Source organism: Rhinatrema bivittatum, chromosome 6, assembly GCF_901001135.1.
Source record: "Rhinatrema bivittatum chromosome 6, aRhiBiv1.1, whole genome shotgun sequence".
Lineage (NCBI taxonomy): Eukaryota > Metazoa > Chordata > Amphibia > Gymnophiona > Rhinatrematidae > Rhinatrema > Rhinatrema bivittatum.
Genome location: NC_042620.1, coordinates 50,745,867 through 50,766,374, shown reverse-complemented (window position 1 = coordinate 50,766,374; position 20,508 = coordinate 50,745,867). Strand labels below are relative to the sequence as shown.

The window sequence follows — 20,508 nt, the reverse complement described above, 5'->3', positions numbered from 1 at the left end:
CCCCAATCCCGTTCCCATTGTGTCTGATAAGGACTAGGATCAGAAGAATGTTGTCCCAGCCATGTGTATAGCTTCGAAATCACCCTTTTAGGCGTCCCTGAATTAAAGCTCATTTCCTCGAATTCTGTCTTCGGGCGACTGACATGGTCCTTCAAATATGCATCTTGTGCACAGTGTTGAAGATAATGGAAGTATTCTGCATCAGGAATCGGGAACTGTCGTTGCAGATCAGCAAAGGAAAGTATATTCATATTATCTATTAATTGACCATAGCACCATACGCCCCACTTATTCCATTTGCTAAAAGCACGTCCCACATCGGAGACTAAACGGCCCGCATCATAAATACCCAGAGGTAACAATGGGGACACCTGTTTATGGCCAGAGTACCAACCGTCCTTTATTCCATAACTTGAGTCATGTTGGTAAAGGGATTAGTAATCCCCCCCGCAGCACCCTTCGTGTGCATACCCCAGACTAAATTATATAAAGTTTCCCCATTGAGTCCCATTTGTTCGATACTTATCCACTGCTTAGTATGTTGGCGGGCCGTCCACTCCGGTATTACCCGAAGCTGCGTCGCATAATAGTATTTAAAAAAATTTGGAACTGCCAATCCCCCTCATTCTTTGGGACGATGAAGAGTTGTCCTTGCAATGCGGGGAGGCCGTTTTCGCCAAATAAAGTGAAACACCTTGGTATGTAAGGATTTCAAGAACTTAGTAGGTATTTCTATAGGTAGCGTCTGAAACAAGTATAACCACCTTGGGAGCACAGTCATTTTAATGACTGCCACCTTTCCCAGCCAGGAGAGCCGGTACGAGTCCCAGATCTCTAGGTCTTTTGCAGTTTTAGCCAGCAAGGGTACATAGTTATAAGCAAATAGTTGCCTCCAGTCTGCTCCTAACTGTATGCCCAAATACTTAATACACGAAGAAGTCCATTTAAACGGAAAATGAGCTTTGATATTGGATGCCTGGTCGGTCGTCAGAGAGACATTTAATATTTCCGTTTTAGTCATATTAACCTTAAACCCCGATATAGCACTAAATTTATCCAGCTCTTTGACCAGTATGGGTAAGGTGAGCTGTGGATAAGCTATGGAAAAAAGAATATCGTCAGCGAATAATGATATCTTGAATTGGGTATTTCCAACTGTAATCCCTTTAATGTCCTCATTTTGACGAACCGATGATGCCAGGGGCTCCATAAAGAGGGCAAACAGGAGAGGAGAAAGGGGACAACCCTGCCGCGTTCCTCTCCCCAGGTCGAATATCGGGGAACAGGATCCATTCACCTTAATACAAGCTTTGGGAGAGGAGTACATTGCGGATAACCAGGTTCTAAAATTTTTCCCAAGGCCTACTTTGTTGAGTACTTGAAACAGAAAACCCCAATGAAACCTATCGAAGACCTTTTCCACGTCCACTGCCATTAACACCGATGGGACCTGGCGACTCCGGGTGAACCACATTAAATTAGTGATTTTGCGCAGGTTATCCCCTGCCTGCCTACCAGGAATAAATCCTGATTGATTGTTATGTACCAATAGAGGTAGGACCTTATTGAGTCTACTGGCCAGAATTTTCGCTAAGATTTTTAAATCTAAATTCAACAGGGATATTGGTCTAAAAGTCCCACAGAGAGATTTATCCTTCCCTGGTTTTGGTAAAATAGTGATCCCTGCCAAATCCATTGACAATGGTAGTGTTGGTTCTATTAATATGTTATTATATACCTTTTGTAGGTAAGGTATTAATAGATCCCCAAACCTTTTGTAGAATAGACCAGAAAATCTGTCTAATCCTGGTGCTTTATGTGGTTTGAGGGTGGAGATGGCCTGAAAAATCTCACCTTGCGAAATAGGCCTGTCCAATTTATTTGACTGCTCCTCCGTCAAGGAGGGTAACTGGACTTCCGCTAAGTACTGTTCTATTTAATAAACCCAGGTTTATTAAATCATAATATTTCCCCTTTGATTGAGAGTCTAACCTTAATCCTGAACCCAGAGAAACCATCAATGATTTTAGGCGATTTTAACGTACATGTTGATAATGCCATTATAGATTCCACGTGTTCCATATTATGTGATTCATTCACAGCTCTCAGCTATAATCTTACCTCACGCACCCCTACACACAGAGCAGGGCATGCTTTAGATTTGATTTTCGTAAATTCTAAGTTATGTACAAACATTGATCTAAATATAACCCCAGTTCCGTGGTCTGATCATTTTTTGATCCACTCTGAAGCTAGCTTCAATCTACCAAAGCTCTTATCTCAGTTTACGTTTCAGTTGAAACCAAAAACTGAAGATTTAATATTAGAATTCCAAAATACAAATGATAACTCGCAACCCCTCAATGTAAACAAGTTAACTTCTACCTGGCTATCGAAGTGCGAAAAAATAGCAACGACACTATGCCCAACAATAACCAAAACATTAAAGCTAAAACAAATTAAGAACCCCTGGTTTAATAAGGATCTCAAGAAACAAAAACTGAAGGTGAAAAAGCTAGAAATAATATGGAGAAAAAATAAAATGACTCAAACATTAGCGGCATATAGATTAGCGCTACACCAATACAAGAAACTTATCGAAAAAGCAAAAAAAGAATTTTTTAAGAAAAAATTAGAGTCCTCTTTACATAACCCAAAAGTTCTTTTTGATATCGTTAATAACCTTATAAAAACTCCAATCAGAGTGGAAAGTCTACTGGAAAATAAATGCAACGAAGTAGCCGTATTTTTTAAGGAAAAAATAGATTCATTAATTCGGAATAATAATTTTAATCAGAGCCAGGAAATTAAATGCCAGAAAAACCGGATATTAATTGGGATCAATTTGAACATGTATCCTCAATAGAAATTGAAGGTTATATTAAAAAATTAAATTCTGCTAAGCACTCCTTAGATCCCATTCAAGTAGTATCCCTAAAAACCATTGCTGACGTCATCGCCCCAATAATCATTAATATAGTGAACGCCTCATTGAATGAAGGCATAGTACCTGAAATACTGAAAAATGCCATAGTCAGACCAATTTAAAAAAAAACAAAGTTAGATAATACCCTACTGAGCAACTATAGGCCTATATCCATTTTACCTTTTTTAGCAAACGTTTTAGAAAAAGTAACACAAAAACAATTAGATGCCCATTTGGAAACCAATAATATCTTATTCCCAAACCAATATGGTTTTAGGAAAAATTTTAACACTGAAATACTTCTTATTGCGTTGATGGATTCAGTTTTAAGAGGTTTTGATGCCGGAAAAAGTTATTTCTTGGTTTTATTGGACTTATCGTCCGCATTTGACACGGTAGATTATCCCATCTTACTGAAACGACTATCAGAAATTGGAATTTATTTTATTTATTTATTTAAAAACTTTTTTTATACCGGCATTCGTAGGACACATCATGTCGGTTTACAAATAACTGAGAAAGGAAAGGAAGTTACAATGAACAGGGGAAGGGTTAACTGGGTGATATACAAAGAAGAGGAGAAGAGAGTCAAACAGGAATAAGTGGTTTAGTCTTTGACTGGTTCTCCTCTTTCCTTAGTAATAGGTCATACCAAGTAAAAATTAATACCGTTACTTCAGAAAAAGTACCTTTAAGAACAGGTGTCCCTCAAGGATCAACCTTATCCGCAACTCTTTTTAATGTATATGTTTTACCCATTTGCCATTTTTTAAACGGACTAGGTCTGAAATTTTATGTATATGCGGACGATATACAGTTTTTGGTCTCGATTGATAACACCATAGAAGATGCCTTAGATCTTATAAAAATGTATATTTTAGCAATAAAAAAATTACTCCAGCAATTAAAGCTAGTTTTAAATACCGATAAAACTGAGATTTTACTGCTTGAACGTAAATGTCATTTGAGCAACATTCCACTATTGATCTTCCCGGACAATGTAAAAATAAATCCATGCTTTAAGGTACGTGATCTTGGTGTTGTTCTAGACACCGAATTTTCTCTTAAAAAACATATTTCAACAAAACTGAAAGACGGTTATTATAAATTACTTACTTTACGCAGACTCAAACCATTTTTAGACTTTTCAGATTTTAGAGCCGTATTACAGTCACTTATTTTTGCTAATTTAGACTATTGTAATTCACTGTTACTTGGTCTGCCAATGTCCAGTATTCGTCCGCTTCAGGTTTTACAGAATGCCGGAGCACGAGTCTTGACCGGCTCAAAAAGGAGGGACCATATTACTCCAATTCTGATTAGTTTGCATTGGCTCCCTATTCAAAACCGTATCCAATATAAGGCTGCATGTATAATTTACATTGTCATTCATGGAGACCATACAGAATGGCTAAACACATCAATAAGACTGCATGTACCACAGAGGAATCTACGATCGGCTGACAAAGGTCTCTTGTCAGTCCCTACTATTAGATCGGCCAGGTTAAGCAATGTAAGAGAACGTGCTTTGTCTGTTGCAGGAACAAAGCTTTGGAACTCCCTTCCAACATACCTGAGCTTGACTACAGATAAGAAACAATTTAAATCAAACTTAAAGACATGGCTATTTAAGTGTGCATTTATGGAGAATGAAAATTCAGATAAAAGCATGATGCAATAATTGAACAGATAGCACAATACTTTTTACAATATTTTTTCATATTGCAAAGGCTACCAATATTTTAAATATTTTATATTAGTCTTAAATTATTGTATACATTTTATAGTTTATTTTACAGTTCTAAGTAGAAGCTTATATTATGTTCTTAACAGCTATTTATGATTTTATACTGTGTAATTTTTAGCTGTTACTCTTTTATGAACTATTGTATTTCTTGTACCCTAACTTGTAAACCGGTGTGATGGTTAGTTTGAGTCATCAGTATATAAACAACAATAAACTAAACTAAACTAAACTATGTCCCGATCGGCAATTGGGAACTCATTTATATATAATTCCCGGTAAAATTGCGCAAACCGCTGCCTGATATTCTTATTATCCATTAGAAATTGTCCCTATTGGTCCTTAATTTGTGGTGAAATATTCTTTAATGTCCTCCCTCAGAGCGTCACATAATTGATTATCAGAAAGCAGGGCATTATTCAATTTCCAATATTTAGTCCCAGGATCATCCTTCTGCAAAGAGAAGGATCCCAAAATTGGTGAATGATCCGACCATGTTACAGGACCTATTTGCATATCCTTACATCCCACACACCATAGTTTATCACCCAGCCACATATCAATGCGGGAATAGGTATCATGAACCCGGGAATGAAAAGTGAAGTCCTTACTCTGTGGGTTTTTAAGTCGCCATAAATCGTAAACTCCCCATGCACCCATAAGTGCTTTCAACCATTGTCTATGACAGTGGTTCTCAACCTTTTTTCTGTCGGGACACACCTGACAGATGGTTCTCACATGCGTGACACACTGACCCATGATCGTCACAGGGCTAGATGTAAAAGTACAGTTTGCATCCACGGGAACCCCCCTGACCCACAATAATGGATGTAAAGCAGAATTATGACATTCCCCATACAACTCACCCTACAAAAAAGATATTCTGGTTCTGGTGTCATCTCAGTAACAGCAACTCAAACTCCTACTTCCAGGCTCAATAGCCCTACTTATGAAAAAACAGCAGTTTACCACCAATGCATGTCCTCTTGAGAAAACACAACAAATAAGACTGATACAAACGCTTACATGCTAGTAAAATATCTCGGTAACAGACACAGAACCGACCTAACATACTCCCAGGATCTGTAGTAATGCACATAAACTAATCCGCACACAGTTACACCTGTATTATGGAACACACTCAAACAGGAGCAACCCTATCTATGAAAAGGCAACACTACAAATATTAAATCAGGCCCTAAAAACCAATACAGCTCTTATTAGGAAAATAGAACTAGCAAGCAGCTATAGATCCCCACACAGAAATAATTGTAAAACTATACTAATAAGCAGAATAAATGTTTCACAACAACTTTGAACAGAATAACATCCAACAATTAAAAACTCATAAAAACTATTAAAAATTCTCCAAACACCAATAAAATATTTCAAAAAAAGCAGACACATCACATAATATTAAATAATTAAAATGGCAGTCAATCAAGAAAAATAAACTTAAAAGGCCACCTTTACTTACCCCCTCCAGCAGCTCTCCTACTCCTCTTCCATGCAGGCTGTAGCACACACCAGAAACAGCAGTAGTGGCTAAGCTCTATATTTATTTATTTTATTTATTTAGAATTTTTATATACCGAAGTTCTTGTTGGGAAACAAATCAATCCAGTTTACATGGAACATCAAAATGCCTAAGGCCTAGAATCAGTGCCCATGGCTTTACAAGAAACAGATTAAACAGAACGATTCCATAGAACAGTAATATGGTAACTCTCTCTGGGTTTTGAGACAAACCCGAGGCTTTAAATAAAATGATTAAAACAAATTGATTAAAAAAATTAAAAATAATAAATCCCTAATAGATACAAATTAATTAACAAAACAAATACAAATTAAAATTAATTAATTAAAAACAAATAAATACAAAATAAATATAGTTGTACATAAATTATACAGAGAAGGCAATTTGTTTAACGTTGGCATTTGGACGACAAAATCCGGAGGTAGCAAGTGACCGGGCAGTAAAATAAGAAGTAGTAAGAAGTATGAAGTCGAGTAATGGGTGGTGATGGAGAGAAAACTGAGTGGAGTGAGTTACTTAAGTGTCTGTGAAAGCTTGGCTAAAGAGCCAGGTTTTTAGCTTTTTTTTGAAGACTAGATGGCTAGGTTCAAGTCGTAAGTCTGGGGGGAGAGCGTTCCATTGGTGGGGTCCAGCCGCAGATAGAGCTTGCTTCCTTCGTGATGTTTTAGCGGTTGGGGCATACAGTGTACCTTTGTATGCGCTTCTGATGGGCCCTAAGGAAGAGGACTCATTGTCCTCTTCCTTAGGGCCCATGTCTCTCATACACACACCATATCATCATGCCCCCATGATCAGTTTCTGTCTCTCACACACCAATCATTTCCCAAACAGTCTTTGACAAACACACCAGTCACCTTCCTGAACAGTTTCTCTCATGCCATACACACACACAGGCTTCCCACTCCCGTGTTCCACTTACATATATGGGTTTCTCACTCTCATAATCACTTTCTCTTTCTCACACACACTCACCAGTCTCTCACTCCCATGCTTGTTCTCTCCACATGCACAGGCTTCTCATTCCCATAATCACTTTCTTTCTCTCACACACATACACAAACACACACACCAGTCACCTGATCTCTCTCATGCATACACACACACACACAGGCTTCCCACTCCCATGTTCTCTTTCAGATACACAGGCTTCTCACTCCCATGCTGTGTCTCACACACACCCAGGTTCTCACTCCCATGCTCACTCTCTTCACATGCACAGGCTTCTCATTCCCATAATCACTTTCTCTCTGTTACACACACACACACACCAGTCTGTCTCTCATTTCCATGCTCGCTCTCCACGTGCACAGGCTTCTCATTCCCTGAATCACATTCTCTCTCTCTCTCACATTCACATACACACCAGTCACCTTACCAACCAGTCTCTCTCTCATACATGCACACACACACAGGCTTCCCACTCCCACGCTCTCTCTCACATAATCAGGCTTCTCACTCCCATGCTTTCTTTCACATACACCCCCACAACACAAGGCTTCTTACTCCCATGCTTTCTCACATACCCAGATTTCTCACTTCCATGCTTTTTCTCTCTTTCTCACACACACACACACATCCTGACTGTCTCACACTCTCACATACACATCAGTCATCTCCTTGAGCAGTCACTTTCATTGTCTCTCACATATACACATACATCATCTCTCTGACCAGTTTCTCTCAATCACACACATGCTCTCGATCAAATACATTTTCTCACTTACACACAGGCTCTCAATCACACACACATTCTCTCACACGCTGGCTGGCTGCTTCTCTCTCTTTCTCTCACTCACTTCCTCTCTCCCCCCCAACCCCCCCCCCCCCCCCGAGCACAAATGGTAGCTGCAGCAGTCTCCTCCTCCAGCCCCCGCAGGCCAAGAAGGAAGAATTCCATCGGCCGCGGGAGGCTCATGCTGCTGTCTCCTTTCCCGATTACTGGCTGATTCTATTGCACGGGGGCCGATGCTGCAGCTGCCGCTGCTACTTTATCACGCGGCACGGCTCTTTCTTCTTCCCGCGCACCGCGTATCACTTCCTGGTCCGGGGTGGGGGGGGGGGAATGCAGGCGCGGGAAGAAGAAAAGACCAGCCACAGGCGCCACAGCTTCTTCTAGCACCGCTGCCGTTCCCACTGGACTTGAACATGCTGATAGCCCGGCGGCAACGGCAGCAGGGAAGAAAGAGCAGCGGGAGAGACCGGGAGCACGCGACACACCAGCCGGTGCTTGGCGACACACCAGTTGAGAACCGCTGGTCTGTGAACCTTAGGTCCTCCTCCAGGAGGCTTACTATGGTCCATTTTGGGGCTGAGGATAGTATTAAAATCACCACCTATCAATAATGGCCCTTTTATAAAGTCACTGAGTGAATGTTCTAAGGAGAGAAAAAAATCCCCTTGGTTAGTATTAGGAGCATAAATATTAATTAGTGTCATGAGAATATTATCTAACTTGATCACCATAGCAATGTACCTTCCTCCTTTATCCCTTTTGCACTCAAGTACTTCTACTCGAAGGTCCTTTGCAAACATAATACCTACCCCACATGTTTTCTTTGCCTCACAATTGGAGGCCAATAGTATTTGCGGGTATGCCTTATCTCGCAGTAAACGTTCATCTTTACAAAGAAGATGTGTTTCTTGGTAAAGTATATTGATGCTCCCTGCATTTTGGCATCTGCAAATAACAACTGTCGCTTTCGAGGATGATTGAGCCCCTTGACATTCAGGGATATAACTTTCAGATCAGTCATTTAAGATAATAGGATAGTTATATAAGAAAACCCATATGCGCTGTTCTTCAGCTGAAAACCCTTTAATCTTAATAAAGACAGCATTCCTATATTCCCACTGTACTATCGTAGGAATATCCCACCCCCTCCCCCCCCCAAATCAACCATCGATGAGGTGTCCTCCCTCACCCTGTTTAGTAGGAAGGAATGACATCAACCCCTGAAGCCAGTTAGTAACAATTCCAAAAAATAGGTGTCATTAAACAGCGAACATATTATAGCTCACATAACCCCTCTCCCTAGAGTGTTAACCTCCCTCCCACCCCTTCACAATGAGCACTTCATATCCAAATACATTACAGATTCCTATAATAGGGCCCAGACAGGACTAGGCCAACTTTGTAGGGCTGCATGCAGAATGCAGCGTAAGGAGAAGAAAATAAGACCGATCCAGAGCAAATGTGTACATTGAAGCTTCTCACTCCCCTCTGATATCAGACCCCTGCATCTTCTTCTGGGACTTTAGCGATGGGGTTTCTTCTAAGTCTTTTACCACCCTTGCCTGCCCTCTGCCATCGTGGTGCAGCTATACGTTCCGGAGGTGCAGATCCTTCAGTGCGTGATTTCACCTCGATACCCTTTTGCCTTAAGAATTTTTCAGCTGTCTCCAGAAGCCGTGCCGTGCATGAGTGGCCACTTATGTTAAAAAGTAACCCGAAGGGATAAAGCCACTTATAACGAATATTTTCCACTCTCAGCGTATCAGTAACATATTTCATAGCCTTGCACTTCTGGAGCGTGATGGCCGAGATATTATATAGTTGCACTGTGACCCCTTTCCATAGTATATTGCCCATTGTTCTGGCTTTATTCATAATCTGGTCCTTAATAGAAAAATGATGGAGGCATGCAATTATATCTCTGGGTTGATTGTTGTTAGAGCCACCCAGTGACCGATGAGTTCATTCTATAACAATGTCTTTATCATAAGGGTGATCTGCATCTGAGCTTAATATGGCTTTACAGATAGCCTTAACCAGAGCTATGTGATCGGTCGTCCCTTCAACTTCAGGGACTCCCCTGATCCTAATATTATTGCGTCTATTTCTATTTTCTAAGTCCTCCATTTTCGTGAGCAGCTCCTCCGTAGATTGTTTTAGGGAAGCCATGTCCTTTGCCTGCTGCGTCAATGTAGTAGCATGGTCATCCGTGGCCTGCTCTACCTAGTGGATCTGGTCTCCTAGTTCCTCCACTTCTTTGCGGATGTCACCCAAGGTAGTCTGTATTTCTTCTCTGAATGCCTGGATAATTTCACTTTTAACATCCTGCAGCCAAGATTTAAGTTCTTGCCTAGACGGGCAGGAGGTATGGTCGCCTCCCGTTTCGGCTGGCAGATCGCTCGCTGACGCTAGCACCGGCGCCATTGCTTCTTCCTCTCCAGTGGGTGCGTTTTTCAGGAGCGCAGGGTTGCCTCCGTATGAGAAGTCCGCTAAACCCACTGTTCGCCTCCGGGTTGCCATTATTGATGCCGAGCCAAAACAGCTGAAATCGGGAGGTTAGGGGCTATTTATTCGCCGCTGACACCGCGAAAACTCTTCAGCATCTCAGAGCCGAAGATTCAGGCTGACGTCACTTCCTCCCTAGGATGGTATTTTTTAACAATGACCACGCCTCTTGTACACTTTTTACTTTTGTAGCTGCTCGTTAATTCAAATTTGATCATTTTATGATCACCGTTGCCAAGTGGCCCCACCACCGTTACCTCTCTCACCAAATCTTGTGCTCCACTGAGAATTAGATCTAAAATTGCTCCCTCTCTCGTCTGTTCCTGAAACAATTGCTCCATAAAGCTATCATTTATTCCATCCAGGAACTTTATCTCTGTAGCGGGTCCCGATGATACATTTACCCAGTCAATATTGGGGTAATTGAAGTCTCCTATAAAAGAACAGTTAATTGCTTAAGTGCAACGAGCTACACTTGTCTCCACACAAAAAACGTTGCAAGCTACAAATTTTTTTCTTTTCTGTGCATTATTTATTTAAAGCTGTGGGACCATCATAACACCCGCGGTTTGTTTGGCAGTAAGCCAGGCTCTCAACCACAACGGGTCATGTTTAATCATCGGTCCATTAAAGTCCTTGAAATGCTATTTTATTAATGAATTTAAACAATTTTTTCTTTCCTTTTTTTATTTTTTATAAAAGTTTTTTAATGAAGTGACGGTATTTGATGAATAAAGGACGGTATTTTCCTTACTTGTGCAGAGCGCCGCCGCACTTCCTTACTTGTCTGTAGCGCTGCCACGCTTTGTAGATCAAGTTGTTCAGGAGTTTCTTTTTAGGGAATGAACTTCCGATCCTCAGGCACCCAAGATTTATACTGAGTATCCGGAATTTTTGGAACAATGGTCCCACATTCTTAACAAATGCTCAATGGATTTAATGTTATTAATTGTTAGTCAAACACATAAAATATCTCAAGAAATCCAGCAACAGTCCGAAACCATGTTAGAATCTTTAAAAAATAACGTGGCATTAGATTTGTTTGACAATACCCTTCAGGAGTTTAAGCGCAATATGGAGAAATTTAAGGAAGAAATAAAAATCACCAAAATTGACAAGTTTCGGAGGGACGAAGGGGATTATAAGAAGGGGCTAGTTTACCCTTGGTTAAACCAGGATGCTAAGCCAAAGAAAGTCACCTTTAATCTGTCTGATAATTCATCAGGAAGCGATGAAAAAACCCCTTTGGGGGACCACCCAAAACCCACATACCAGCCGGGACAAACGTATAGGGGCAGAAGAAGAGGGTCCCGCAATTACCAACACACAGAGTGGAACCGACCGAGAACCAGGTCGCAGTATCCCTCCAACAAACAAACCCCGGGACATACAGAATGGACATAACATCGGCAGTTATTAATATATCGGGGTGCCCCCTCTCAGCACTGGAAGAACAAGTGCTGAATAAAGGCTTAAATTTTGTGCCTACCCAGAAACAGGATCCCTTTCAGTTCCGCTGTGACTTTCACAAATTTATACGTCAACTTCAAAGGAAAATCTACCTGTCTCAATCCCCTTTTGCAAGCCCACCTACAGCCATTACACCTATTGTCAAACTCAAATCAAAATGGAGTCCTCCACCACCAGGAGATGCAGCCATCAACACTTTTTTCACATTGGTGATGCATGATGTTGAAAATATTGAAAAATCACATTCTCATTCTTACTTTAATCTCACCAGAGAAGAATCACAAGCATTACACCAGTTACAAGACAGACGTGACATCGTAATAAAACCGGCTGACAAGGGAGGTGCAGTCGTAGTGATGAGTGTACCTTCATATGTGCAAGAAGCACAACGCCAGCTTTCTGATAAAGCATTTTATCAAGTATTAGATACAGATCCCACGGACAGCATTCAAGCTGAAGTTACCCGTATCGTTGAATTCGGGCGCCAACAGAGGTTTCTCACTAACAGTGAATGTGAATTTTTGATCAATAAACACCCGAGAATCCCAGTACTATACATAGTACCAAAGATTCACAAGAATCTACAAAATCCACCTGGAAGACCCATAGTCTCGGCTAAAGAATCCGTCTTGGAACCGATTTCAATTTTTTTGGACAAATTATTACAGCCATTTGTATCTCAAGCACCATCATATATTAAAGATACGTCACACATGCTTCAATTGTTATCTACCATTTCATTAACTAGTAATAGCCTTTTAGTCACCATGGACATAGAGTCATTATATGCTGTAATTCCTCAAGAAGAATTACTTACAGTAATATCGGCAGTATTAAAAAATCGTCCTAATCCACAACGCATACCCACTTCCTATATCATTGAATTACTACATTTAGCATTGAGCCACAACTATTTCATGTTTCAAGAAAAATTCTATTTGCAAATTCGGGGAACAGCCATGGGAGCAGCAATGGCACCAGACGTTGCCAATCTGTTTGTCACGGCATTTGAAAAACAATACATACAGCAGAATCAGTGGTCGTCGTATTTGAAGCATTGGAAGAGATACATTGACGACGAGTTCATTGTATGGGAAGGACCCCAAACAGCCCTCCTAGAGTTCCATTCTTGGCTCAATAAATTGAATTCATGTCTCAAATTCACCATGAACTTTCATCATCACCAAGTGTCTTATTTAGATATTCTGATCACCAAAAATGAAGATTCAGTTACCACCACTCTGTACCGCAAACCCAATGACTGCAATAATCTTCTAAGATTCGACAGTTTTCACCCCAGTACATTTAAGCTAAATCTACCTGTAGGTCAATTTATGCGCATACGACGAATATGTACAGATAATTCAGAGTTTAAAATACAAGCCCAAAATTTGGCAGAAAGATTTTTACAGGGAGGATATCCCCTATCCAGTGTCAAAAAAGCTTATCGACGAGCCCTTTATTCTAATCGGGACTTTTTATTTTTACCCAGACAACATGAGGATTTGAACCCACAGACCTTGGTGATGAGGCACACACTGGCCTCACCACTGATCAGCAAAGCCATCAGGAGACATTGGGCAATCCTCCAGGAAATTCATCCTTCACTCAAAGAACCTATTCGGATAGCATACACTCGAGGCAGAAACATTAAAGATCAGGTGGTACATTCCAGCTTCCATGAATCTTTGAACATTGATGGCCCTGTTAACAGCTGTACTAATTGCGCTCATTGCGCTCTGAAATCATCACAGACAACTATCATCTTACCATCAGGACGAAGAGTGCCTTTTCCTCAAGCGACGTGTAGAACTTCTTTCGTAGTATATGCTATATTTTGTCCATGCCCACTTATTTATGTGGGCATGACCAAACGTCCGTTCAGAATCAGATTAACTGAACACAAATGTTGCCTCAACACGGGTCGTATTGAGGAACCATTAGTAGCACATTTTAAAGACCACAATCATATATTTTCTGACATCAAATGGACTATTTTAGAAGTGATTAAAGCACACTGGAGAAAAGGGGACAGGGTTAAAAAACTTCAACAATGTGAACAACGCTGGATTTTCCAATTGCAAACAGTGACCCCCTGTGGTCTCAACAAGGAAATAGAGTGGATTCACTTCATGTGAATCCACTTGCCCGCCAAATCAAACACACAGGTGTAGTACGGTGAATTCGCATAAAATCATGTCAGATCTCACGGCAATTCAGCAGAACGCCGACAAGAGGACTAGGCGGCAGAATGCGGTAAGTTGGGACTTTGAATCCCCCAACTTCACAATCCATTTAGGGATGTGCACATATGATTTTATGAAGTTATTGTGCAAAATTGGATCTTTAAGTATGTGTGGTGTAACGACCATTTTTATTTTAAAAGGTATTAAGTACCATGCGGCAGACTGCGGTATTAAGTACCATGTGAATTTGACGGGAGTTAAAACCGCGGTATTAAGTACCATGTGAATTTGACGGGAGTTAAACCTTGCATTTTCTAAGTTCAGGATAATAATTCTCCGATGTGGTCACAGTCCCTGAAGCAGCTCGGAGCGAAACGTACGGACTGCACAAGTGCCTGAGGATCGGAAGTTCATTCCCTAAAAAGAAACTCCTGAACAACTTGATCTACAAAGCGCGGCAGCGCTACAGACAAGTAAGGAAGCGCGGCAGCGCTCTGCACAAGTAAGGAAAATACCGTCCTTTATTCATCAAATACCGTCACTTCATTAAAAAACTTTTATAAAAAATAAAAAAAGGAAAGAAAAAATTGTTTAAATTCATTAATAAAATAGCATTTCAAGGACTTTAATGGACCGATGATTAAACATGACCCATTGTGGTTGAGAGCCTGGCTTACTGCCAAACAAACCGCGGGTGTTATGATGGTCCCACAGCTTTAAATAAATAATGCACAGAAAAGAAAAAAATTTGTAGCTTGCAACGTTTTTTGTGTGGAGGTAATTGAAGTCTCCCATTATTACCGCACTACCAATTTGGTTAGCTTCCCTAATTTCTCTTAGCATTTCACTGTCAGTCTCACCATCTTGACCAGGTGGGCGGTAGTATACTCCTATCACTATAGTCTTCCCCGACACACAAGGGATTTCTACCCATAAAGATTCACTTGTGCATTTAGTCTCATGCAGGATGTTTATCCTGTTGGACTCTATGCCATCCCGGACATAAAGCGCCACACCGCCTCCCGGGTGCTCCTCTCTGTCATTGCGATATAATTTGTACCCCGTTAAAGCACTGTCCCATTGGTTGTCCTCCTTCCCCCATGTCTCTGAGATGCCAATTAAGTCTATGTCATCATTCACTGCTATACATTCTAATTCTCCCATCTTATTTCTTAGACTTCTGGCATTAGCATACAAACATTTCAAAGTTTGTTTTTTGTTTGTATTTTCATTCTGCTTTTTAATTGATAGGGATAAGTTAGAATTTTTTAGCTCAGGTGAGTTTTTAGTTTTGGTAGGTCTCAGTCCTTTCATCCCAGACAGCCCAGGCGAGGTGCAGGCTCGGGTAGCGGTACCTCCCAAGCTTCCCAGTGAAGGTTTGCTGATCCACCCCCAGGAACAGGAGATAGGGGGACATCTCTCTCTCTCTCTCTTATCAGAGTTGAATCAAAATCACATCGGATCAGTGGGCCCCGGAGGGATATGCACTAGAGTTTCACAGTTTTCCTTGGGACGTGTTCATGATGTCTCCCTGCCACTCATGACAGAAGAAGCAGGCAGTGGAGTGTACACTGCTAAGGCTTCTCAGTCTGAGGGCTGTGTTCCAGTACCCATGTCTTAAGAAAATACAGGTCAGTATTCCTTCTATTTCATTGTGCCCAAGAAGGAGGGCTCCTTTCGTCCCATCCTGGATCTCAAAGTGGTCAACCATCATTTGTGGGTGACTCATTTTCATCATTTGTGGGTGACTCTCAGTGATAATGGCTGTGCAGTCGGGGAAATATCTGACCTCCTTGAATCTGTTCTTGAAATATCTTCATATTCCCATCCGATTGGAACACCAACGTTTTCTGCGTTTCACGGTATTGGGGTGCCATTATCAGTTTCGGACACTGCCTTTCAGTCTGGCCACCATTCCCAGAACTTTTTCTAAGGTTATGGTGATGGTGGTGGCGGCAGAGTTGAGAAAGAATGGGATCCTGGTACACCCATATTTGGACAATTGGCTGATTAGGGCCAAGTCTCTGGAAGAGAACAGCCTGGTGACCCTGCAGCATGACATCTCTGTTGCAGGAGCTCGGTTGGGTAGTGCACCTAGCGAAGAGTAGTCTTCAGCCATCTCAATTGTTGAAATATATGGGTGTTTGGTTCGACATGAAGCAGGGCAAACTTTTGCTGCCAGAAGCTCATATTCAGAAGTTGGGGACACAGGTGCCTCTTGATGAACACTGTACACCTGACATTTTGGTCCTATGTGCAGGTACTATGTTTGATGGCGGCAATCCTGGAAGTGGTGCTGTGGGTGAGAGCAATGATGCGTCTTCTTCAGCGTTCCCTGCTGGCTCATTGGAACCCACTGTCTCAGCACTATTCAATTTGGCTCCACCTGCCGATGGAAGTCTGCCTCACCTCCAGTGATGATTGCAAGCGGATCATCTGAGAAAGGTAGTCTCCCTGACATCGCTGGACTGATTGGTATTCACGACAGATGCGAACCTCCAAGGATGGGGAGCTCACTATCAGGAACTAACTGTCATAATCCGCTATGTTGATGGGAGGAGCAATCATATAGGAGTAGCAATCTGATGTATTCCGTAGGCGGAGTAGCAATCTGTTGTTATAGACTGCTAGAGAGTAGAGGGTGGATCCTTGGGCCGGTGGCAGATGACCACGCCCCAGGGGAAGATCCCGAGAGGGACCACCGGCTTGGCTTAGAGTATGGAGACAGACACACACTAGTTCTTTTATTAAACAGTTCTTGAAACCACCAGAGGTGGCAGTAGTGAGCTGAAGTGCCCAGCAGGGCTGAAGTCCCTCAGATACTGGAACAGCGATCCCTGGATGGCTGAGCTGTTGAGAAACTGTAGACAGTGAGTAGGCAGGGTATGCAGAGTTCATGAACAGAACTTAGATGACAACACTCACATAATTGGTCTCAGGGAGCTCAGGAGCTGGAAAGGATAGGCCCTCGAGCGAGTACCTGGTTCCAGGGAAAGCTCTGAGAGAGTGAAGATAACTCACAATGATGTAGACAGTGATGGCTTCCAGGCAGAAGAGAATCAGCAGATAGTCAGGAAAAAGGGACCTCGAGGAGCGAGTACCGGTTCCTGTCTGTAACCTGAAAAGCAAAAGAGAGCGAGGCTCCCGAGGAGTGGGTACCTCTGGTAAGTCCAAGGAGGCAGAGTAGCTTAGGCAGGGTAAAGTGAGTAAACCTTGTCCGAACCCGAACCCTTGCTAACTCTGTTTGTTAGCGATATCAGAGACCTTTAAATATCGGAAGCAGATGACGTCATCTCTGAGGGACGCCCCTGAGGTTCGCGCCCTTGCTGGTACTTCACTCAGAGCTTGCGCACACGCATGCCCTAGGCTTCAGGCAACATGGCAGATCTGCAGCGTCGAGCCGGTCGGGGGACGCCGGAGAGAGACGGCAGGGAGACGCCGCGGCAGCTAGCCGTCCTTCAGACCTGGAGGGAGTTGCCACAGAAGTAAAGAGGGCAGAGTGGAGACGTCGGGCAGCGACGGTCGCAACACTGACGGCGCAAGGGCACTGGAATATAGAGGAGTCTCTCTGGAACATCAATCGGCTGGAAGCTCGGGCAGTCCGGTTGTCGTGCTTGCAGTTCAGCAGCAAGTTGCAGGTTCGAGCCATCCAGGTAATGTCGGACAATGCAACAACGGTGGCTTACATCTATCGATAGGGAGGAACCAACAGCCAGCAAGTGTCTCAGGAGATAGACGAACTTATGGAATGGGTAGAAGTGCATCTTCAGGAGATCTCGGCCTCGCACATTGCCAGAAAAGGCAATGTAAGAGCAGACTTTCTCAACAGGGAGAGTCTGGATCCAGGAGAATGGGTATTGTCAAATGAGGCATTTCAGCTGATAGTGGATCACTGGGGTCTTCCGTTTCTAGACCTGCTGGCGACTTCTTGCAGTGGGAAGGTTCATCGATTCTTCAGTAGCAGGAGAGATCCGAAGTCCTTGGGTATCGATGCTCTCATGCAGGTCTGGCCAGAGGACAAGCTGCTGTATGTCTTTCCCCCATGGCCCATGGTGGGCAGAATAGTTTGGAGTGTCGAATGTCACAGATGGATGATTCTTTTGGTGGCAACAGATTGGCCTAGATGGTATGTAGACAAAATTGTAGGAATTCCTCTCAGGTTGGGACCTGAGGGTGTCAGCTTTTCCTGGGTTGTAGAACACCACAGTGGCTCCTCCCATGTCCAGTTCTGTGACAGAGTGAGTGGTTCCCCACCTAGGTCCACTACAGTGAAAGCAGTCTCTCTCCCCAGCCCACCCAAAGAGACAGATAGCTAAGCTTACAGTGATGTCACTATGCTCTGGTACCTCCCTCCCTCCTGAACTTGGAGACAGCCATGACCAAGGCTCCAAGGCTTGACTGCAGCTATTTTTTCTTCCCTGATTGGGCAGCTAGTGTGCCCCCACCTCAGGATCATTCATGATGCCCCCTTATTTGTTCATATCTGGTTATTTCATGTTTTCTGACAAAGGTTCTTGGGTAGTTGTATCAAAGTCATTAATCAAACATTTAAGATGAAATCAACATTTTCAAGAGTGGCATTCTGAATCAATGAAGAAACATCTTTTTTATTTTTATTTTTTTCATTTATTTGAATGTTTTTTTATACTGAAGTTTGGTGTCAGCCTTCACTCCGGTTTACATTTATAACAACAATTTACATTAAAAACATCAGAGAACTAATTAACATTAAGTAATAATGGAGGTTGCTAGATAACATTGTTAACAGGAGAACATTGAGTAACATTGAGTAGCATTGAGGTTTATTGATAAATAATATATAAGTAAAAATAATAATATATAAATAATAAATAGTAATCATTAACATTGAGTAACATTGAAGGTTGAGTGATAAGTTTGGCAGTGTTTTATGGGCAGTGTAGTTATAAGCGATAGTTATCAAGTAGGTTTTCCCGGATAAGTTTAGGAATACGTTGAAGGTGATATACATGTGGTGGGTTACTGGTTACAATGAGGGTGGAATGTTAACATGGTAGGGTTGGGGTGTAGTGAGAGTTATTAGGTGGCTGGTTGTCTAGCGGGGCTTATTGTCTTTACGGGGGAATTGTCATCTTGATTGGTTTATCCTATCCCATCCTTGTAGGCTTGTTTGAAAAGCCATGTTTTGAGTAGCTTTTTGAACATTTTGTGTTGCTTTGTAGTCTTAGACTGTCAGGTAGGGTGTTCCAAAGATGTGGTCCAGCTATTGAGAATGCTCTTTTTCTTACAGTGGTAAGTTTGGTGGTTGAGACTGGTGGGATTTCAAGACGTGCTTTGTTTGATGATCTGGTATTACATTGGGTGTGGAGTTTTTGTATTAGGGTGCTAAGGCAGTCATAGTTATTGTGAATTGAGTTGTGAATGATTGATAGTATTTTGAATTCAATTCTTTTTTCTATGGGGAGCCAGTGTAGTTCTTTTAAGACAGGGGAGATGTGGTCTGTTTTTTTATGACCAGTGAGGATTCGGGCAGTGGCATTTTGTAGTATTTGTAGGGGACATAGGATTGCTTTGGGAAGTCCTATCATGAGCGAGTTGCAATAGTCGATGCTTGAAAATATCAGGGATTGCAGAATGGTTCTGAATTCTGGTTGGTTTAGTAGTGGTTTGAGGTGTTTGCGAATTGATAGCTTGTGGAAGCCTTCTTTTATTTTCATTGCAATTTTTTTTTAAGGTTGAGTTCTGGGTCTATCCAAATTCCAAGATCTTTCACGTTTTCTTTAAGTTTGATGAGGTTGTTGTCTATGAGTATGGAATGATTCTGGTGGTCTCCGGAGTTGTTTCTTTCAATTAGCATACTTTTCAAACTGTAGCTTGAATTTAAAAGCTTTTATTCATAATCAAACATGCTAGTGTTGGTTAAGCTCTGGAAATTGTGGCTTTCATTTTAATTAAGATTGGATGCAGAGCACCTATGTTTTGAAAACTTTTTTGCTGGGATTAAGCTGTACAACAGAGTTTTTCTGTATTAGCGTTTCAGCTGGAAACTGGTCCACTGGTTTTCCAACTCTGAAGAAGCAATTATTTTGGGATTTGCTTTAACTCTCGATCTGCCATTAGTCATGGTTACATTTCTGCCCTATGCTAAACTGGTGTCAGGTTTTAGTCTTTTCTCCTCCTATCCTAAAGCCATATTCAGGTGTTTACCTTTAATTACTACAGTAATAGAAAACAAAACTTAGAAGGGTTTTTTTTTTCCCCAGGTACCTTACAAAAGATGACGTTGCAGTAGCTTCATTGAGCAAAGTTCGTAGTGAAGGAGGCAGTTTGCGTATTGTCAGGAAGGAATCTTCTTTTGCTATTCAAAAAGGAGCTCCTGTCTCTGCTGGAAAAACAGAGAATAGTGCAATACAGTAAGTGGATTATCTA

At 41.8% G+C, this 20,508-nt stretch overlaps 1 protein-coding gene across 5 annotated transcripts in view; it reads left to right on the top strand.

Annotated features, from left to right (window-relative positions):
• Positions 1 to 20,508, top strand: part of ZRANB3 (zinc finger RANBP2-type containing 3) — a 593,631-nt gene that overhangs the window by 474,411 nt on the left and 98,712 nt on the right. For all 5 annotated transcript variants that reach the window (XM_029605377.1, XM_029605376.1, XM_029605378.1 and 2 more), the window contains one exon: positions 20,343 to 20,492. In XM_029605377.1, coding sequence (XP_029461237.1) covers positions 20,343 to 20,492 — 150 coding nt within the window. The remainder of the gene's footprint in view (positions 1 to 20,342; positions 20,493 to 20,508) is intronic.